The 22517-nt window shown below is 59.4% G+C and overlaps 1 protein-coding gene across 5 annotated transcripts in view; it reads right to left on the bottom strand.

Annotated features, from left to right (window-relative positions):
• Positions 1 to 22517, bottom strand: part of GSE1 (Gse1 coiled-coil protein) — a 98784-nt gene that overhangs the window by 4387 nt on the left and 71880 nt on the right. For 4 of the 5 annotated variants that reach the window (XM_065661491.1, XM_065661495.1, XM_065661493.1 and 1 more), the window contains 12 exons: positions 12260 to 12478; positions 8702 to 8901; positions 6833 to 7014; positions 6493 to 6690; positions 6112 to 6303; positions 5676 to 5998; positions 4932 to 5256; positions 2895 to 3475; positions 2190 to 2302; positions 1021 to 1291; positions 752 to 874; positions 266 to 637 (listed from right to left, as the gene is read on the bottom strand). In XM_065661491.1, the coding sequence (XP_065517563.1) occupies positions 266 to 637; positions 752 to 874; positions 1021 to 1291; positions 2190 to 2302; positions 2895 to 3475; positions 4932 to 5256; positions 5676 to 5998; positions 6112 to 6303; positions 6493 to 6690; positions 6833 to 7014; positions 8702 to 8901; positions 12260 to 12478 (3099 nt within the window). The remainder of the gene's footprint in view (positions 1 to 265; positions 638 to 751; positions 875 to 1020; positions 1292 to 2189; positions 2303 to 2894; positions 3476 to 4931; positions 5257 to 5675; positions 5999 to 6111; positions 6304 to 6492; positions 6691 to 6832; positions 7015 to 8701; positions 8902 to 12259; positions 12479 to 22517) is intronic. The other variant, XM_065661492.1, reaches the window with a different exon arrangement.

Below are 22517 nucleotides of genomic sequence, written 5' to 3'. Positions count from 1 at the left end.
CCCCTTGGCCTCTCCCTAGTATAAAGTCCCCCTTCAGCTTTCCTGCAGGCCCCCTTCAGGCGCTGGAAGCATACTGCTGGGATCCCATTGCCTTATCCTTAGTTTCATCAATGAGCTGTAGGGATGCTCCAGCAATGAGGCTCCCAGTGGGTTTTGTGCCCTCAGTGGTGCCGAACCCCAGTGGAGGGGGAAAAAGCAGATCTCCCACCCTATACGGATGTCACCCCAGTGGTACCCAACCAGCTCCCCGGACCCCTGCCCTTACCTTTGTGCTTCTGCAACGCCTTCTGGGTGGACTGCAGCACGGATTCATGGAACTGATGGGCAAACTCCTCAGCAATGAATGGCTCCCAGGGCTTGCTCTTGCCATTCATGCTGTGGGACAATGGCACCGGGATGTCCTTGGGGAGCGGACCCCTGACGTAGCTGAGGATGCTCAGTCCCTTCTTCCCAGGGTGCCCATCACTCAGCCGCGGCTTCTCTGCCAGCGTGGCACCCATCTCCTTAGCCCTTGGTGGCTCCTGTGGTCTCAGCTGGTCTAACCTGCCCGGCTCTGCTGTCTTCTGCCCCTCCAGCATGGACACGGTGATGCCCATGGGTTTATCCGGATCCAGCAGGAGCGGCGGCACCGGTGGCTCTTTGGGTAGAGAAGGAGCAGTAAGGGCTTCGCGTCCCTCAACAAGGCAAAGCCATACCCGCAGGGATGCTCCCATCCAGCCCAGACCCAGGGAATAACACCAAGGATGCTCACCAGTGGCGGGGCCGCTGGGGCTGTCCCGTGGGGAGCTCTTCACCACCACAGCAGCCGGCGTGGTCTTCTGCTTCATGGCCTGGAGCATCTCCACCAGCTTCTCTTTGTCTGCGGCATGGGAAGCTGAGGTTTAGTGTAGCCTCTGCTCAGCAGAGCAAGCTCAAAGCCCCAGGTAGGACCCCTCTGCAGCACCCCCCAAACCAGGGAATGGGGACCCCCCCCCCCCCAGCCAGTGTTGGCCCCCAGCGTGCGCGGGGCATGGCTGTTACCTTTCCTCTTCTCGGCACTGATGTGCGTGAGGTTGAAGATGGTGAGGAAGCGCTTCTTCTCCTCGAAGTTGGGGCTGTTGTTCATCTCGTCGGGGCTGTACCGGGTGGAGAGCGGGAGGCGCGGGGAGGGCGTGCGGCGCTTGTTCTGCACTGTAGGAGGCGAGGGGCTCCTCTCCCGCAGCATCCGCCGGCGTTTGCGCCGCTTCTGGCTCAGCAATTCCTCCTTCTGCTGCTGCGTGGTCAGCCCGAAGAGCTGCAGGAACTCCAGCTTCTGGGGCGCAGAGGGGGAGAGCAGAGCAGGGTCACCACTGGAGTGGTACCCAGCCTCATCCCCACCTCCATCCCTGTGCCCATGCTCATCTCCATCCCCATCCTCATCCCTGTTCCTGTCCCCATCCTCGTCCCCATCCTTATCATTGTCCCCATTCCTGTCCCCTTCCCCATCCTCATTCCTGTCCCCACCCCCATCTCCATTCCTGTCTCCATTCCCATCCTCATCTTCATCCCTATCCTTATCCCCACCTCCATTCCTCTGCCCATCCCCATTCCTGTCCGCTCTCCCATCTCCATTCCTGTCTCCGTTCCCATCCTCATCCTTATCCCCACCTCCATTTCTGTACCCATCCTCATTCCTGTCCCCTTTCGCATTCTCATCCCTGTCCCAGTTGCCATCCTCATCTTCATCCTTATTCCCATCCCCATTCCTGTTCCCATCCCCACCTCTATTTCTGCCCTCTTCCCCATCCTCATCCCTGTCCCCTTCCACATATGCATTCCCAACTCCACCCGCATCCTCATCTCCATCCTCATCTTCATCCCCAATCTTGTCCCCACCTACATTCCTGTCTCCATCCTCATCCCTGTCCTCATTGCCATCCTCATCTCCATCCTCATCCCTGTCTCCATTCCTGTCCCCATTCCCGTCTCCATCCCCACCCTTATCCCCATCCTCATCCCGATCTTCACCTCCATCTTCATCCCTGTCCCCATCGCCACCTCCACTTCCATCCCCACTCCCATCCCTGTCCCCATCCTCATCCATAACCCCCTGCTGCCTCTGCAGCCAGCTGGGGATGGTGGCAGCACCACAGCCCTGGTCGCTGATGCCCAAGGAGGAGCTGCCCCCATGGGGGACAGCGGGGACGGGGGACAGCGAGTGCCATCAGTACCTCGGAGGACGTGTCCAGCTTCAATGGGGGCTGCTCGGCCACGCAGCGGAGATGGGCCCGCACCTCCTCCTCGTCACTGTCATCACAGGAGTCGTCCAGATCATAGTAGTAACCTGGGGATGGGCAGAGGCTGGCGTGAGACTGGGGAGACCAAGGCATCCTGCCGGGACCCCGGGGAAGCTGCTGGGACCATAGGAACACAGTGGGACCCTGCTGGTGGTGCAGCAATGCAGGTTAATGGGTTCCAGTGTGGGTCCCACAGGGCAGGGGGTGTAACCCAACACAACCCTGTCCCCCGCCTCCATCAGCTGTGGTACCCTGGAGAGCATCACCCACTCCTGTATCCCCGCTCAGCATCGCTTTGGGAAGGCTGCTGGGGTGCTCAACAGGCAGGTTAATGGGGCACAGCCGGGGGTATGCTGCGGCTGAGCCTCCCCAAGCCTTCCATCTCTTCCTCACCGCTGTTCTTATCCCTGCTCACACATTCCCATTAATATTTAAAGGCCGCTTATTAGCCTCAGTTCATCATTTATTAATTGGGTATGTCTACAGTGGAGGATTTACCGCGCCGCACGGCTTGCCGGAGCATTCACACTGCGGGATGACGGCATTCCCGGGAGACCCACCGGCTGCCCCATCACCACCACCAGGTCCCGGTGCTGGTGGAGGGGGGACCCCCGGCACAATTCCAACCCGGCACCTCACCTTTCTCCCTGGCCTCCCGCCGCCGGCGCTCCTCCAGGTCCAGTTTGCTGACCAGCCTGCGGTGCTGCTGCACGAACTCGTCATAGATGTACATGGGGTCCTGAGCGCGGGGCTGGGGGGGTCTGTAGGGCGAGCTGGGCTTGGTGGCATCGGTGAAGGGGGTGGCCGGGGGTCTTTGCTGGCTCAGGATGCTCTGTGTGGACTTCTCCAGCTCGGCTAGGAAAGGGGCATGGGTGAAGCTCCCGTGCTCCGCAGCGACGGGCTCCCGTCCTGGAGGGTATTTCTCCAGAGCATCCCTCTTCCTCGTCGCCTCCTCCAGCTTATCCGGGCAGAAGACCCTCTCCACCTTCACCAGGGGGATGCCCTGACGGCTGGGCTCGAAGGGGGCCGGGTGGCCATGGAGAGTGTGAGGCTCTGGGAGGCGCCGGGGTGGATCAGGGGGACTCTCCATCAGCGAGACGGGATTCCAGAGGGATGTGGTGACCGGGTGGTGCTGGGGCTTAGGCGAGATGAGTGGTGGGGGCCCACCGAAGTGCTGCCCTGGCTCCCGGCTGCTTGGCTCATGGCGGCTGGATCCTGACCTGTGGGGAGAGGAGAGGACGAGAGAGGTGATGGGCTGGTAGCGCTGCTGGAGAGCCAGCCACACACCAACACTGAGCTGCTTTTGGGGGGGAAATATAACTTAGGGCCACCCAAGAGGGGTTTGTGCATCTGGGCTGCCACACACATCCCCCTCCTGTGCCAGCTCCCAGAGGGATGCGGGACAGAGTTACAGCTGTGTGGGTTGAGCAGGGATGCGGCTGCATCCCTAGGATGCTGAGCAAGGGGCTGCAGGGCTGCCCACCATGGGGACAGGAGAGCCACTGGGGCCAGCACAGCCCTGCTGTGCAATGGCAGCTCCCTGGTGCAGCCCTCCTCCGACAGCCAGGATGGAGCCAGCCCGTTAGCAGGATAAATATTTCATGTGCCCAAGCTGTGCATTTAACGCTTTTCCGCTCCAGCGCCCCGGACCTCTGTGCAGGGAGCAGCGGGATCAGCTCCGTGCTGCCATCCGGCACCTTGTCACTGCGAGTGGGAAGCATCGCCTGCCCTGCTGGGAATGGTCCTCATCAGCCTCAGGGTGGGGATGGGGATGGGGATGTGGGGATGGGGATGAGAATGGGGAGGAGGACAAGGATGAGGATGAGAATGAGGATAGGAATGGGGTGGGGATGTCCTCATGAGGATGCGGATGGGGATGGTGATGAGGATGAGGATAAGGATGCAGTAACCCCATCTGCAGGTGTTTTGGGGTGACCTCACCCTCTCCTCTCCCATCTGGGATGGAAGGAGTGTATGGGGAAGGGATGCTGTGACAGGCACTCGCCTTTGTGCCGCCCCATGATCCGCTCCTTATTATCCTCCATGAGCCGCGCTAATCCCCTGGATACCCAAAAATAACAAAAGGAGCCGGCGGCAGAGCTGGCTGGATGCGTCTGCACTGCTTAACAGCCCAGCAAGCCAACCAGGGGGTGCAGCCACACTGCTCTGCCCCCCAACAACACCACATGGCTTTGGGACATGTGCCCCCCCCAAAAAAAAACCAGGGCATCCCATTGCCTGGGTACACCACACAGTGGGGAGCTGCAATTAGCGGTGACGGTGCCTGGGCAGCTCCTGGCCACTTGCTGCTGGCCCGTGGCCACCTCCCGGGCTCGCTGCCTGCCGCCGCGCAGATGTCGGGCACCGGTGATGCCCGGCGCTGCCAGCACAGCCGGCCTGGCTGGCACCGCGTGGCGGGGACCTGCTGGCACCGGCTGAGCGCAGCGGGGATGTGCGGGGGGCACGGCGATGGATGCTGGGTACCTAATGGGTACCTAATGGGGGGGGAGAGCTGGGTAATGGGGCAGGCAGAGCAATGGGGTAACAGCAAAAACCCCTATAGGTGTTATATAGATATGTTTGTAGATGTATAGGTTTTATACAGGGATTGCTGTGAGGTGGGAAAACAGCTACGGTTTGGGGACGGAGGCTTCATCCCTGATGCAGCATCCCTACCTGGGGTGCTCGGGGCGATGCTCGGGCTCAGGCTGGCTCGGCGCGCGCCCCATGTCGAGGTGCTGCTCCAGCACTTGTTGCCGGAACTCTGAGACTTGGGATTGCCGATCCTCCTTCTCTTGGCGCAGCCGGCGCTGCCGCGCCAGCCACTTCTCCTCCTCATTGGTGCGGTGGATGAGGAGCGCCGTGGCCGCGCTGCTTCCTGGCAGCGGGAACACGTTGTGGTTGGGGATGAGGCTGGGCACAGGGTGGTGTGAGGCCGGTGGTGGGTGCAGCGGGTGCTGGATAGGCTTTGGTGTCGGCAACACCGAGTCCTTCAGTTTCTCTGCGTTGGAAAGGAGGTGCCGGAGAGTCAGGGCATGGAAAGGGGGGACCGCACTCTCGGTTATCATGGTACTATGGAGTGTGTAGCGCATCCCCCAAGCGTCAATATGGGCAGAGCTGGGGGGCAGCCGCCAGCCAAAGCCCGGTACTCCCTCCCTGCCATCCCTGCTGCCGGGCATGCCAGGCACTGGGCTCACATCCACACCGGACCGAGTCAGATGGCACCGGCACCGCGCCGCCTCCCCAAGAGCCGCGGCAGCTGGGCTGTTGGCACAGCGAGCTGGCAGCCCGGCTCCATCCCCAGCCACCTCCCGGGGCTACCGACCCCCTCGGCTTTGCCATCTGGAGGGGGAAAGGGACCGTGGCGAGCTGTGCCGATGGCAGCATCCCCCCCCAGTGTCACCCATAGGGATGCTGTACCTGGTCTGATGGGTACCAGTGGTTCTGCTGGCTTGCCCCGCTCCTCGGCCGGGTGTCCCCGCAGCCCGTGCAGCTCGGCCACGGGGAGGAACGGCCCTTCCATGGCTTTCACCATGCTCAGCTCCTTCTCCCGGGCGCGCTCCCGCTGCCTCTCCAGCTCCCGTTCGCGCTCCTTCTCCCGCTCCCTCTCCAGCTCCTTCTCCCGTTCGCGCTCCCGTTCGCGCTCCTTCTCCCGCTCTCGGTCGGCTTCTCGCTCCCGCTCCTTCTCCCGCTCCCGCTCGCGCTCACGCTCCCTCTGCCGCAGCTCCTCATCCATTTGCAGCCTGCCAAGAGAAGCGCAACAGGAAAATCCCAACCCCAAACACCCCCCGGGTGGATGTCGGCATCCCTTGGAGCGCCCTATCCATCCACTGTCCCACGCATCGCCCCTCCGTACCTCTCTGCGGCGAGGCTGGAGATGCGCTCGGACTGCAGGGCAGAGAGGGAAGAGTGCGAGAGCTCAGGGGGGTACCGTACCCCCGAGAGGTGCAGGTGCATGGCTGAGGGGTGCAGGGGTGGCAGCGAGCCCGGCGCTGGCAGCGGGTAGAAGGGGGACCGCAGCGCTGACAGGCAGTACGACTCGTCCATCCTGGGGAGACAGGAACGCTCAGAGGGATGCATCACACAGGGTTAGGAAGAAACCCCCAATTCCCTTCCCATCAAGCTGGATGTGGGCTGCCTTGTGCTCGGAGATGGGTCTGGAGAGCCCCAAGATGCCCTTAGGTGCAGCCCAACCATCCTTCCCGGAGCTGGCTCCAACCCTTGTGGTGATGCCCACCTGAAGGCAGGGTGCGGGAAGGGGTGATGCGTCAGGTAGCTGGGGTGGTAGTAAGCAGCAGCAGCAGCCGGGTCCAGGCCGAGGGGCGGCAGGGAGGACATGCGGAGGTCCTCGGCGGTGTGGTAGGGACGGAAGCTGCGCAGGTAATCCTCGGTGACCGCGCTCGGAGGCACCACGTGGTGGACCGGCCGCTGCAGGCTGGGGGGGAGCAGGGAGATGGTCACATCCCAGCCTGTCCCCCATGGGGATGTCACCCCTTCAGGATGCTCAACAGGACCAGAGCTCGCAGGGGATACCTGCATCCCGCAACCCCTTCCCCATTCATTGACGCTGGACTCACTTGAGAGGTGGGAAGCGGGAGTCCTGGACCACGGAGCTGGGGGGCAGCCCGAAGGAGTAGGGGGTCCCCAGGAGATGGGAAGGGACGGTGGGGCCCCCCGCTTTCTCCTGCGAGAGGGGGGGCTCCGAGATGAGGCGCTCGCGGCCGCTGCTGCTGCTGCTGCCCCGAGACCCTGCTTCTTGCTGGAAGGCAAAGAGACAAACACCAAGACAGGCATTAGGCAATGGCAGGGAGCCCACAGAGGATGCAGGGGTCCCTGCTGTCTCCCCACCCCAAGACCCTTAGTGGGTACCACTGTGCCTGCAGGGTCCCAGATGGCACCAGTACATGCAGGAGGACGCATCCACCGGAGCATCTTCCTGCACCCAGCGCGTCCAAAGATGGGCTGGAAAGAGTGAGGGTCTGTAGGGGTTATGCGGGGGGGGCACCAACAGAGAGGGTGCTGAAGCTGGAGCAGTGCTAATAGGTTACCTATTAATTACCCATGGAGGATGCAGACACAGCCCATGGAAATCCAACAGGCCTTTGATAACAGCCATAAACCAGAGGTCAGCTCATGAGCATCCCAGCCTCCCCGCAGGCTCTCATCCATCTTCCATCAGCCCCCCATCCCGGCACCGGGATGAAGCTTGCTCCCTTCCATCACCCACATCGGCTGGGGATGAACCCCATGGCAAGGGTGACGAGAAACCCCACAGGGTCTGACAATTGGGGGTGTGACCTCCATCAAGTCAAGTTGGGTTTAAAAGCGATCCTTTTCCATTGCATCTTCTCTGTTTAGCGGCTATAGGAGCAGGAAGGCAGCATCCCTTATCACCCTGCATCCCTTCCCCATCCAGTCCCAGTCCCTGGCTGTGGGGGACAGTCCCAAGGTCACCGCAGCCTGCACAAAGGGTGTTGTCATTCCCCCCCACCCCGTCCCCGCCACCTCTGCCGCCTGCATTAAGGCTCATTGTGCGTGCCAGGCTCTGCTCTAATTACCTCCCTGTCTCGGGGCGTCACGCTGCGAGCGAGGCGCTGCCAGACAATAACCCACGCTCGGTTAACCCCCGTGCCGCGGGGTCACAGTGGAGGGGGTGACACAGCGAGGGGGGGGGGACGGACATGGCGATGGGGAGCACCTGGATACCCCCCTGAGCATCCAGGGATCACGATTCCATTTGCTTCCCCCCGCTCCCCGCCCTCGGCGTTTCTCATCCCCTCCCATCGCCTCTCTGCTTTGTGGTTTAATTAGTCTTTCCAAGTGGCATAATCCCCCCGGGAATCTGCTTGTAGCGTGTGGAGGAGAGGAGAACCACTAACGATGCTTCTTAATTAGCCGCTCTCCCCCCACTCCCCTCTTCCTCATGCTCCTTCCCTCCGGATGGCAGCCTGGGGATGATGGAGAAGGGATAAAAAGGCGGGGGGGGGGGGGGGGGGGGGCACCCCCATGGCAATGTGGATCCTGGCACTTTGGACCACAGTTGGCACTATCAGTGCCGTGCATCCCACATCCTCCATCCTTTGAGGAGGGGGGACCACAGTTAGCACTATCATCCCGCATCCTCCATCCTTTGGGGGGGACCACAGTTAGCACTATCACCCCGCATCCTCCGTCCTTTGGGGGGGACCACAGTTAGCACTATCACACCGCATCCTCCGTCCTTTGGGGGGGACCACAGTTAGCACTATCATCCCGCATCCTCCATCCTTTGGGGGGGACCACAGTTAGCACTATCATCCCGCATCCCACACCCTTTGGGGGGGACCACAGTTAGCACTATCATCCTGCATCCTCCATCCTCTGGGGGGGACCACAGTTAGCACTATCATCCCACATCCTCCATTCTTTGGGGGGTTCATGCACCCCTCAAACGCATCCATCCATACCTGTCTGCCCTCGCTCCTCCAGACCCCATTGACAGTCTTTGTGGGTGCAATGGTGACAACAGGTGGCGTGCTGGGCACGCTGTGCCCCCCTGGGGGCACAATGATGGGGCCCATGGGCCCACGTTTAGGCGTGCTGGCAGGGGAGCTGTGGTTGGTGGCTGGTGAGGAGACCGGGGATGACTCGCTGCTTATTGAAGACCCTGGAATTGAATCAAAAGTTAACATAAATGGGGATAAAAGACAGTTTTTAACCAGCTAAAACCACTCTCCCGACAAGCTGAAGCTATTCTTGGTGGGATGCCCCGCTGCAGGGACCAGGGATGAGGTACAGGGACGCATACAGTGTGGTAAGCATCCTTCCTGCCCACCAAGTTGGACCCCCATCCTCCCATCCCCAAGGATCCCTGTCCTAAGGGATCCCTAAATCCTAAGGGATTTAGCACTGTCCCTGCAGTGCTAAAAAGCTTTGCCCCACACGGTGGGACGGGCACCCTAATAGGGGCTGTAAAGCCCTACATGGGTGCAGGAAGTCCTGCCTGCGCAGCTCGCCTTGGCATGAGCAGCACTGATGCGATGCCAACCCCGGGCAGCAGTATCTTTTCCAGCCGAACCCACAGATTCCTTAATCCGTCTGTGAAAGTTGCCGTGTGCTTCCGTGCCAGGGCACTCGGAGGCGCTGGGATGGAGGAAGGAGTCACTCCCCATAACCCTTGGGCAAAGCTTTGGCTTTATTTGCATAATACATCTGTATTTTAAATTATAAACCACCCCAGGGATGCTGGCCGTGTTTCCAAGGGAAAACACAAAAATGGAATTAAAGCGGAGAGCAGAGCTGGAGCAGGAATACAAATTCAATGTGAATTAGGGCATAGGCACATGGGCTGGTCCAAAGAGCCAGATGGGCAGTTTGGGGACTCCTACCCTCCAAACCCTGCTCTTAGCATCCTGAAATATGGCCTAAGGGAAGGTTTCCCCCACGCCATTAGGGACCAGATACTGGTCACCAAGGGCTGGCCTGTGGTCACCAGAGGATGCCAGCCAAGAGGTGAGGATGCTCCCCGTTCCAGCACTGAGTTGGCACTGAGAGTGGCCTTCTCTACCCCAAGTGTGCAACCTGGCTCCTTGCCCTGCAAGCATGCACACCAGCTCCCCATAGGGTATAAGGTGTCTCCTTGCCCTTCAAGTGTGCAAGTCTTTGCCCAAGGAAGCTGTGGATGCTCCATCCCTGGCCATGTTGGATGGGGCTTGGAGCAACCTGCTCTAGTGGAAAGTGTCCCTGTCCATGGCAGGGGGATGGACCTGGATGAGCTTTAAGGTCCTTTCTACCCCATAGATGATAAGCCAGACCCCCTGCATAAGCCAACAACCCATCTCCATCCCCATCCAAAAGCCCCACGCTCTCCTCACCACACTCAGCATAACACCATGAGGGAGCCTGGATGTGGCAGGGCTGGGAATGCCACAGGAAAACCCATCATCCCCATGCGCTGGGAAGGATGCTCGGAGCAGCGAGGCCAAGCGGAGCAGCCTGCTGCCATCCGTCCTGTCCTATTAATTATTCCCGAGTCGCTCCGAATCGCTTTCATTTCAAGAGCAGCGAGACTCAGGGCAAGAGAAAGGCTGCCCGTGACAAAGGAGGCCGCCGATACGGATTTGACACCCACTGAAGTCTATCTTGTCAGCGCAAGGCCAACAACAATTAGCAGCCTAATCCCCTCTGAGCTGGGAAGCCATTACTCACCACGCGATAGCGTTAACAATCAATACCATTACAATGAGCCCGGCAATTAATGAAGCTAAAGTCTTACTTCAGAACCTTAATTCTCGCTGTGTGGCTTTAAACGGGAGGGTTTGTGATCGTTATAATTAACTGGTGGTATTCAGCCAGGAGTTAGTCAATGAAACTAATCTGGATTGGAGATGACAAGAGGCACAGTGTGATGGTGTCACCTTTGTTTTCTGACCTCCCGCTTTCCGCTCCGCGATAGCAGATTAGCAGCCCAGGCTGACAGGCAAATGTAATTAACAGCTGAGACCCTGAAGGAGGAGAAGGGGGGGAAGAAAGGAAAGAGGGAGGGAATAAAACCCACCCTGCTGACAGCCTGGGGTAGGATGAGAGGCAGGAGCCCCCAGCCAGGCGACAGCTTCAATGGATTTGCTGGGATGGAATGGGTCGGGATGAGCTCCTGCAGCTGGGGACGCTCTGTGGGAGCAGAACATCCCTACAGATGTCCCATAAACCCATAAACCCAGTAGAAAAGCTGGATGGACCCATTTGGCATCACCCCATCAGCTGCATCTGCCACAGCAGAGCATCTCCCACTGTGGGAAGCAGGGTGAGGATTTGGGGGCAAAGCAATGCATTTCCTAGGGCTAAAAGCCACGGTGCGGAAAGAAACACCCTTCCTGACACACGCCCACACTCATGCCTATTAAAAACCCACTTCGGGCACCCAGATGGGCAAGTCGTTATGAGGAAATCCAAAGGGAACGCAGCTGCTTCCCTTCAGCACCATGAAATCCATGCCAAAGCCTGCTGATGTCCCTTCAGATGGGCTGAGCAGAGAGGAGGGGACAGGAGCTGTGGGGCATGGGGGGAAGGAAAGGCAAAACAATCCCCTAACCACATCTGACCACCCCACAGAAACCAGATGGGCTCTGGAGGAGGCAGCCAGGATGAAGCATCACCAAGACCAGGTCCCATTGGCATCACAGGGACCTGGCATCCCCATCGGGAGCAGCTAATGCCAGAGGCTTTGGGTCATGGCTGTGCTGGGACATTTCAATCTGATGGGGGGGCTGTCAGGAGGGTTCTGGAGATGGTGTTTGCAAAAAGGGAACATCCATAAAGTACCTTGCAAAGGGTCAGCATCCTCCCCATGTCCCAAAGTGCCTGGGAGGTAGGCAACAACCCAACAGGGAGCACCCACCAATGGTTAACAACAGGGATAAATATGATTTCATCGCAAACTGATGATGCCAGGAGGCTCCTGGTGAAACACTTGGCACTCTGGGGACATGCTACCTCCTTCTGTGCATGTGGGACAGCCCTGGCTATTCCCATAGGACACACTCCCTGCAGCAGCACGGAACTCGGGATCAGCAGCATCTGACATTGCAAACTGCGCCCCACATCCAAGCAGGGGGGGTATGCGATGGAGGCCATCAACCACGCCATCACACTGCGATGAGGGCTGGGGGCCTCCTGGGGGTGCCCAAATTGGCTGTTTAGCTGGGATATTCAGCTGGAAAAGGAACAGATTTGAGGCGCCTCTGGATAAAACAGCATTGAAGTGAAGCATAGGAGGAAAGAACAAGGCTGGAGGGGCAGAGAGGGACAGGTCCCCCCACGCCATGCTCTCCCAGGCTTTCTCCCGGGGTATAACAAGTGATACAGCATTAGGATTACTGCAGCTGAATTGAGTTCCTTAACTGCTCCCTCGAGACACAATGCTAGGGAAAGACATTAGCTTGGGAAATGGGGGGGAAACGGCACTGCGGGTGGCAGCAGCGATGCTCAGCATCCCCTGCATCCCCATCCCCATCCTCATCCCCTACCTCTGGGCTCCTCAGCTTGCTTGGCGAGCTTGCGGAGCGCGGCGGCGAAGCTGGAGGAAGGTGCTGCCTGGACGGACAAAGTGCTGCTGGCTGCAGGGCTGCCATTGGGGACGATGGAGCCGTTGAGAGGCGATGGGGTGAGCGGGCTGACGGTGGCGGTGGTGCGGGTGGCGGTGGAGAGCATTCCTAGGGACGGCGACTTCGGCTCATGGCTCATGCCTGCGGATGGGAGCAGTGTGTTAGAGCGGGATACAGGGATGGGAGCAGGGAAAGCGGGTCCCAAATCCCCCTTGAAGCTGGAGCAATGAGCAGGATAAGCGAGACCTTCCGTCCGGTTTACCACCTCATGCAGTGGGTGGGATGCAAGCAGGCAGGCACAAGCACTGCTTATGGGGCAGCAGCTTCCCTAATGAAGTAAGCATGCCCATGGAAAACAAGGTGACGTGGGGGACAGGAGCTGCCATCAGCATCCCACAGCCCCACCAATCCCAAAGACTCCCAGGAAACAGCACAGGGGGACTCAGAAGAGCCCCATGGGAAGGGGGAAGGTGTTTTGGGGGGACACTGGGATATCAGCATCCTGATGGAGGCGATGGGGAAACGGGTAGGTAGCCTCCTGACTTGCATGGTGCTGCCGAAACCAGAAGCATCACAGCTGCACCCCTAATTGCCACCATTGCACCCCAAATCCCTGCCACGGCGCCCTCAGGTCTCCAATACTGCACCCCTGGGTCCCCACCACTGCACCCCCAAGTCCTCACCACTGCTCCCTCAAACTCCCAATACTGCATCCCTCTATCCCCACCACTGCTCTTCCAAACCCCCACCATGGCACCTTCAATCCCCACCGTGTCACCTTCAAATCACCACCGGCACATCCCCAAGGCCCTCATATCACACCCACAGTTCGCCCCACTTCATTCCCAAGCCCCCACCACTGCACCTCCAAATCCTCACCATTGCAGCCCCATTGCAACTCCAAACCCCCACCACTGCCAACACCCCCCCCCCCCACCCCAGCACTGCCAGGCTCCCCATCAATTCACCTTCAAACGCTCACCATGGCACCCCCAGGTCCCCATCGGCGCACCCCATAGCATAGGGGTGCTATAGGGCACAGTGGTCCCTAAGCGTGAGGGTTTGTGTGCTGCTGAACAGGGGGTGCCCCCCAGGCTGTCACAACCGGGCTGCTCCAGGGCTCTCCACCTCCCAAAACAGCAACTGCTGATGTCAGGGCCCTTAAAATAGACTTCCAAACGAGCAGCTTCATTAGCACCAGCCTAAAATTAGCCCTGCTCCCAGGTGGGGAGCAGAGAACAACGGGGTGCCAAGGGGCAGCCCCCCCCCCCCCATCCCAGCTCCCAATGGTGGAGACCCCGGAGCATCCCATGGCAGAGGGCTGGCCGTGCAGAGCAGCGGGGATGGGGGGGGCCAGCAGTGCCACTCAGCATTGATTAATCTTTGCCCCCCGGCCCCAGGAGAGGCGGCCGGCGCTGCGGCGTGCGCTCCCCTCTGCCCTCATTATACAAGCATTTATTAACTCCGGTGCTCTCAGCCATTGACTGCCGCCTTGTCGACACGCTCGGCTCATGTAAATTCATTACCAGAACAGCTGGGGAAGCCAACGCGAACACGGACGGCCTTGGAACGGGCACCCCCCTCCCACCCCCCGAGCATTGCACTGGCATGGGGACCCCCATAGGAGTGAGTGGGTGTCCAACACAGAGTGGGATGTTGGGATCTGCATGCACTGCGCACCTATGTGTTGTCCCAGGGCACTGCCCTGCAGCCCTTGGGTACAGCCCTGCATCCCCTTGACACTGCCGTGCATCCCCTGGGCACTGCCCTGTATTCCCTTAACACAGCCCTGCATCTCTATAGGACTGCACTCTACCCCCATAGCACAGCATGTTCATGGCACTGCCCTGTATCTCCTTAACACAGCCCCGAATCCCCATGGCACAGCCCCACATCCCCATGCTACTGTCCTACATCCCCTTGGCACTGCTCTGTATCCCCTTCGCACAGCCCTGTATGCCCTTAACACAGACCTGAATCCTTACGGCACAGCCCCACACCCCTATGGCACTGTCCTGAATCCCCATGGCACAGCCCTGTACCCCCACGGCACTGCCCTGCACCCCATGGCACAACCCTGCACCCCCATGGCACAACCCCGCACCCCCATGGCACAGCCCTGCATCCCCACGGCACTGCCCTGCATCCCCATGGCACAGCCCTGCACCCCCATAGGACACTTCCCCATACCCCCCACCTTCTCCCCAGCCATTAACCCCCCCCCAAGCCCCAACCCAAGGCTGGACCCCCTCTGCTATAAGCAGCCCGCGGGGATTATCACGCTCGCACACGCTCACCGGGGCACAAGGGCTGGCGGCACAGCGTCACCCGTGTGATGCTCAGCTGATCCCGGCAGCCCCAGACGCCTCCCAGCTAACTCATGATCCCACCGGGATTTGCCAGGCGAGCACAGGGCAAGCTCCAAGCCAGCAGCTCATTGGAAACCATACGGGGAACTCACCCCCCCCCCCCCCAACCCCGTCTCCTTTCCCCAGGCCTGGCTCGCTAACGTGAGCTCTGCCGCTGCCCCAAACCAGTTCTGCCGCTCCTGCCCCGTGATAAAATCAGTGCCTCCGCCCTGGCTGGGGCCCGAGCAGCGCCGCTCACCCGCCTTGCCCCGACGGAGCTGGCGTCCGTCTGTCCGGGCGTCCCTGTGCCGCTCCATGGGACAGCTGCCAGATGAGGAAACTGAGGCACTCAGCATAGGGATGGGGATGCGGGACCACGCGGTGCCCCTCCATCCATGCATCCATCCCGCCGGCATGCCGTCACCGGTGCGGCATGGGTGCCACTCACCTCTGCGGCTGCCGCTGTCCCTGTGGTGGCTGGGGACGCGGTGCCACCCCACAGCGAGGTGGGGCTTCTTCCCTCTCCTGTCCCTCCCTGGCTGCTTCTCCCGACAGGCAGATCCATGCGGAAAAACAGGTCAAGTCTGCAGCCAGCGGATGCCTCACCAGGGTGGGGTGATGAACCCTGAAATGGGGCCCTATGGAGGTGCAGGGAGAGGGGCTGGCACCCCCCCATATTCGTGCCCTCGGGCATCACCTGCTGCCTTTGCCCCTGCATGCAGGCAGCTGCCTGTACATCCAGCACCAAGCCAAGGCAGGATGCCGCAGGGTGCCTGGATCCCCTGCCGAGGCCATGGGGAGGGTTTGGGATCGGGGACCAGGCAATGTGTCACCATGTCCTTGTCCCCTTCCTGAGGCATGTGCCGGGGCAGGGAGTGTCTGGCATTCCCAGTGCCTTGCTGGCTGCCTGCCCACAGGAGCAGGCATGTCCCTGCCTGGCAGCAAGAGGAGAAGGGTACAGCAATGCCATCACCGTGTCCCCTTCCGCCCTTCCTTATGCCACCCTGCATCCTGGCACCCCTTCCTGTGGTACCATGGCATTGGCATCCCTAACAGAGCACAACCCCAAGCCCCTGTGTGCTGACGGTGGTGGGGGGGGATGTCCCTGTCCCCCTGTACCCCAGCACCCGCTGTCCCCCCGCATCCCCGGCGCAGGGCTGGGAGCTGGGAACGTGCCATCTCCTCTCCATCTGCTCCTGATGATGCTGGCGGGTTTTTTGGCAGCGGGTGCCTCCTCCGGCAGCGAGAGCAGAACCAGTCTGGCTGCCTGGTGGGGAAGGAGACAAATAAGACACGCCAGCAGCCGCACTGGGGCAGGGATGGGCTCCCAGCACCCCAAAACCCCAGGATCCTTCCCCTCGGCACCGCTGCCCTTCCTGCATCCCCATTCCCACTGCAGGCAGCTGCTGGGAAATGCAGGTCTAGCACCTTGGTTTCAGCATCCTCTCCCCCACAGCACCTTGAAAGGCCCCTAATGAGCATGAAGTGCCCTTCAGAGCAGATTGCCATTGAACTCAACCTGCACCAGCTGCCCGCTTTAAAAGCAGCTATTTTGAGCTCCCGGGCTCCCGAGCGCTGGAACTAATAATTTATTACCAAATACGATCAGGCAGCAGCTCCAGCCCCTGGCAAATGGAGCGGAAAAAAACCCAGCGCAGCGGGAGGCCGAGGGGAGAAAGGGGGAGAAGAGCATCCTGCATCCCTCCCCGGGACGGATGCGCACCCACCACACAGGACCTCAACTCAGACAGAGCCCACTTGGCCAACCCCTTGGCAAGGATCCTCCAGGCTCGCTCTGGATGGGGCCCTAAAGGAATTAGGGATGATGCTCCACACCGTGAGGTTCCCTCCTGTCTCAGCGCCTCGACTCCCACTCCACAGCCGGATCCAGCTGCACGCTCCAAGCGGGAACAGCTGCTTTGCATGGATTTCCAATGCTAATGGCCCCACATTGTGGAGCCCCCCCCTCCATTCCCTTCTCCCTTGTGCTGCCTGAATGCAGCAGGCAGGGCCCCGGTGTGCGGGTAAGGACGGAAGGCAGGAGGCCAAGGGCAGCGTGTGCCCATGGTCCCTGTGTCACCCCATTGAGAGGCAGGGGACAGGCGCTGGGGACCACCTCCTCCACCAGTGATGTCACCCCTCATTAGCGCAGCTCTGCCTACAACACCCTCCATTAATTAATTAATTGATCGATGGGAGCCCCACTTCTGCCCTCCCTCCCCATCGCCCTGCATGCAGGCAGCACAAAAGGCTTGGTGTCCCCAGGAGGGATGGAGAGATGCCCGCACAGCCTATGGCCACTCTTAGATCCTCCAGGACCCATCCCATGAGCACTGCCCACCTTGGCTGGCTCCCCAGCACCCTCGGAGGGATCTGGATGGGTCTCCCCGGGTGAGGAACACCCTGTGGTGCAGTGATGGGATTTGGGGGTCCCCAGGGAGCCTGGCACCGAGCGCCAAGCGCATGGCGCTATTAGCCGGCTGCGTCTCCATCGATCGCTCCTCCATGGACCATTGATCTGGCAAATGACAACAAGCAAACTAATAAGAGCTCGTTTGGAGGGTGCAGCACTGGGGAGGGGCCAGGGCCGCCGTGATGGGGGTTATTTCTCTCCCTTCCTTGCCTTCCTTTGCCCAGCATAACCAGCCCTATGTTCCTATGTTTAAGACCATAGGAAACGAGCCCAGTAAAAGATTTGCTTCAAAGCAACTTTCTTCCCCATTTCTGCCCTGATAGAACAAGCAGGGGACTTCCAGCGTAAAGTACCAGTGCTCAAAGGATGCTGCCGACCCCCAAGCCCCATTCCGCAGCATCGGGGTTGGGAAGGCATCTCTTAGCTCCTGATACCCAGTCTGGGTGCCAGACATCTCTTGATCCCTTACCCCTGCTTTGGGAGAAGTAGGGTACAACCCTTACCCCTTCCCTTTGCATGATCTGAGGGCTTAATGGCTACATGAGGTGCACGCGCGGGTGCCAGGCATCACACAGATGGGCACTGCACGGTGCTGTGGGGCACTGCATGGTGCTGCCATGCCCTGCACGGTGCCGCCAGGCATTGTTCGGTGCCGCTAGGCATCGCACGGTGCTGCCAGGCATTACACGGTGCTGCCAGGCACCGCGCAGTGCCGCCAGGCATCCAACGGTGCCACTGGGAATTGTGTGGGACAGGACTTGGCACCGCGCGGTGCCATTGGGTAACGCACCGTGGGCCAGAGCCAGGCAGCGCCCGGTGCTGCCAACCCTTGCTCGGTGTCACCGTGCCGTGCCCGGTGCGGTGGGGCTGCCCCGGTACCCATGTCCCTTGTCCCCACGCCGTGGGCAGCGCAGGCTTTGCCGTCAGCAGCGCATTGTTCTCGGTGCGAGGAGCCCTTGCCCAGCAGATGGCAGGTATAACAAAGCAGCTTGCTGCGGCCAAGCCAATTATTTATCTAATTATGATTTACCACTTAACCACATGATCTTTCTGCAGAGTTGTAGGCAATTAAAACCAGGGTGATTATGTGGATTATGCAAATCGGCTGGAGCCTGGCGAATAGAATTGGGAGATTAGAGTTTCACGCAGGCTGGAGCTTGCACGGGGCAGGTCCTAGCGGGGCAGGGGGGATGCAGGCAGGGTCAGGAGGGGCCAGGGTGATGCCTTTGAGGTGCTGCAGGCAAAGCCAAGCGGGTCCCATAGCCAAAAGGTGCCCCACATCATCCTGCAGGGGAGGAAAGCATCTTGGTGACTCCCACCAGCACCAAGGGTTGCCCAGTGCTGCACCCCAAAAAGGTGGTGGTGGGGTTACACAACGCAGCCTCCCATCCCTCACTCCATCCACAGGGAGGATATACTAACAGGTATTAATAGCGAGTATTAATAACACCACCTGGCAGATTACTCTGCCTGCCCGGCTTGATATGAGGTTTATACACGGCACAAACTCCGGAAATACATAAGTATTAATGGTAATACCTCGTGTCCTAGCAAAGGTCATGGGCAATCTCCATCAATCCCACTGTGCCACTGGCAAAGCCGCGGGTCCGGGTGGGAATAGGGGTCTCTGCTGTGCTCCCGGGATGACCCTGCATGCACTGTGGTTTATGACTGTGCAGATGGCCCCGTACAGGCCACAGGAAAGGTTTTACCTTGGGATAAGAAATTAATACTGGCAAATGGGAAATGTACTCCATGTATTTTCATTTTCCTAATACCACTGCCATCTGCTAGCAATCCATACCCTGTCTCACCTGCTTTTAGTTAAAAGATGTTGCAGAGGTGTTGGTGAGACCTTGGTGTGCTCATCACCTGTGAGCTCTGCATCCCATTGCAGCATCCCATGGGGACAAACCAGGGTCCCACCACCGCCTTCATGGGTTTCATCCTCTTCATGAAGCCCCCCATGAAATGGGCATCAGCGATGAGGGTCTGAAGCAGGAGTGATGCCCATGGAGACTGGAGCCACACCAATGGGACATATCTGACACGCTATTCATCATGGGCGAGCATCAACCAATACCCATGTCCAGGGGCTTGGCACCATAGGGATTCAGGGCGATTAGCAGTGGTGATCCCATGTGCCGGTGCTGAGCAGGCTGGCCGGTGGCCCCCGCGCGCACAGCATCTTCCCTTTTCGCCTACAGTAATCCTCAGCCTTTCGAGCAAATTATTAAAATTCACTTATATTTAATCTGCCTGCTGGAATTAATTGAATTTTTACGCTTGGTAAATGTCAGTGGGTGCATGCTGCCTCCCAACGGGGACCCGGCTGCAGGTGCAATGGGCGCAACCCCAGGCTTTTACCAGCTCTCTAGGGACAAAACCCATCATGGGACATGGAGCCCACAGCACCCACAGCTCCTGTTGGGACTGGGTGCTGGAATGAATGGGTGTCAGCACCCTCCCAGCTATATGGGGGATGCTCGATGGCACTGGGGATGTGGCTCCCAAGCCTGCCTCCCTCCAACTGAGTTAATAAGCACTCCCCACAGCCCTTTGGATTCCTATGGCAGGTCTCAGAGGTGCCTTGATGGCTTTGGAGGGGACATGGAGAGCCCTTTACTTTCCACCCCATAGCCATAGTGGAGAGTGCCAGCACCCCGCCTGCTGCTGGCAGGAGCCTTCCTCCCCCCACCATCATCCTCACTGAAAATTGCCAAAGTGGCCCTAATTTGCCCTCTGGGAAAGCCAAGGGAAAAGAGCCTCTATTTTGCCATAACAAGCCCTCCAGACAAAGGTGGAATGAGCCATTCAGTGGTGGGAAGGGGGAAGGGTCCAGCCCCATGCCTGAGCGGTGCTGGGGGCTTGCAGGAAGGGAGAATTCCCTCCTGCTTGGGGGAGCCAGCACTGCGACATTCATCCTGCAATGACCTCAACCCATGCATCCATAGGCTCCTGAGCTGCTGGATGGGCTCTGGGATGCGCAGCATCACCAGGACAGTCCCACTCCACAATGGGGCTAAGACCCAGCTCCTACATGGCCTCGCTCCCCATCCCACGGGGATGCTCTCCCCAGCCCCTTTCAGCATGGAGATGGGGAGAAGTTCATGGCTGTTTTGAGCCACGGGGATCCTGGGCCCAGCAGACAACTTCCAAACTTGACTGGCGCTCGCCCCCCTCTGCCGCCCGCCCGGGATTATCATAAATTAAGACGTAATTACTCCATGGAAATTTACAGCACAAAGCTGTGGCGCTAACAAGTGTGTTTGGCGGCACCGGGGGAGACATACAAAGCGCTATTGTCTGGCGGGCGCCAAAAAATCTGCTCTGCCCCCAAAACGCAGCGAATCCCGCAGATACGGGATGGGGATGGGGATGGACCAGCTCCATCGCAGCTGCCCGAGCGCCCCGGTGAGCCACGTGCGTGCCCCACGCGTGTGGGGATGGAGAGGAACCAAGAGGAGGGTTTCACCATGCAGGGACGGAGGGTGAAGGCTCAATGGCAGTGATGGGTGCCCTCATGCCCCATCACAAGCGGTGCCATGGCTCTGCTCCCACCATCGTCTTATTGCTGATAACAAAGACAAGGTCTCCTTTATCCCCTTGGAGCCTGCCAGATACCCATGGGTGCTTCACGCACCAAACCCCCTTTCTCCAACTTCAGCACATATGGAGTTAAACATGAATTCCCTAGGGATATGGGAAGGGGGGGGAAGCACATATAAAGGGGGGGACCATTGCTAGTGTGTGCGTGCGTCCCCCCCGGGTGCCTCCGCGCTCCCCCAGCTGCCGCCTGCATTAAAAAATCATAATCAACGTGGATAAAACAACCCCCAACAGCACAGCGCGAAAGAATCCAGGCGGCTAAAACAAACCCAGCAATAAAGGAGCCGGGGATCCTCGCAAAGCTGGCTGTGCAATTAAGCAGTTTTCTGCTGTACGCCGATAATCACCTAATTATACTATTAATGACAGTTCAACCTGCTCGGAAATAAAAGGACATTCTTCCATAACAGGGTGCCAGCTGTTTGTTACAGATGTCAAACATCTTTAAAGCATTTTCATTAAAAGAAGAGGGGGAGGAAAGAGGAAGCTTGGTGATGCAGGAACGCAGCCGCTCTACTCACACCCCCCAAAAAAACCCTTATAGCGGTGGGTTGGGGTGTCACCCCCTCCCTCTTTTTAATGCTGATGAAATAGTCTATCAAGGGGGTGTTGTGGTGGGGGAACATGCTTCCCGTCGACATTAGGTGCAATAAATACCCCGTGTTGGCTCGCGGCAAGAGGCGGCTGCGATCAATTAAGCACAGGGAAATAAAGTTAATAATAAAAGGGGGGGGGGGTGTATATATGCACCCCATTGCCAGGCTCGGGGCAGGGCTGGCCCCATTCCCCCTCCTATAGCCACCAGCAGTGCCCGTGCACGTGCCACGGTGCCGTGCCAAGGAGGAGCGTCCCCAGCAGGTGCCATGAGCATGTGCCAAGGACAGGGAAAGGGGGGGACACAAGGAAGCACCTGCTCCCCCCTTTGCCACCAAGCAAAGCCCCAGGGTGGGTTTGGAGGTTGAGCGATGCAGCAGCATCCTGGGTACCACTGGGTGCAGGATGAGGGATGCTGGGGATGCCTGTGGTACCCTGCGCGCATCACGGGCCAGACTCACACTCATCTCTCCTGCTCTGCCCCGGTGCGGGGGTCCTGCGGTACAGCCGGGTGCCCACCCGCCATGGGGTGATGCTGTTGCTTTACCCAGCTTTGCACCCTGTTCTTATAGCTACAGGCAAATCTGCCTTTAAAACCATAGGGAATTGGGTTTAGCTCGGGAATAAAGAGATTATTGGATGGGGGGAAAAAAAGAGGAAGAAAAAATGGGTGTTTGGGGATAATTCACCCCTCTCCAAGCCGTGTGGCTACTGATGTCCCAGTGCCTGGCATGAGCAGGATGGTTACAGGCAGGCATTTTGGGGTGCCCACCAACCCACTTGGAGATGGGGGGCTCCAACTGAGCCCCCTCCCCATGGCAGGACCCCCAGCCCTGTCCCCTTGGCACTCACTGATGGGGCTGGCACCGGCCCCTGCTCACCAGACGGGACCCAGTGGGGAGAAACCATCTGGGAAGCGTCACCCCAAGCCCCTGATCCCAGGGTGATGCTCCCGGTCCCCCCCACGCCGGCATGCAGCCCTTGCCTGCCACCCCCCTTCCCCTGGCTCCCTGCTTCCCTCCCCTCCTCAAACCATCGCAGGGAAGCTGGAAAGTGGTTGACATGGTTGCCATGGTGACCGAATTTAGGACTGGCAAGAGGAGGAGGAGGATGGTGGCGTGGGAAAGGAAGGAAAAAGCAGGAGGGCTTCCCGGCACCCCAACACTCCAGACCCCTCTGGCATCATGTGGCACCCCCTTTACACCCGATAAGCATC

This window comes from Lathamus discolor, chromosome Z (genome assembly GCF_037157495.1).
Source record: "Lathamus discolor isolate bLatDis1 chromosome Z, bLatDis1.hap1, whole genome shotgun sequence".
NCBI classification, from domain to species: Eukaryota; Metazoa; Chordata; class Aves; order Psittaciformes; family Psittacidae; genus Lathamus; species Lathamus discolor.
This window is presented reverse-complemented; position numbering and strand designations above follow the sequence as displayed.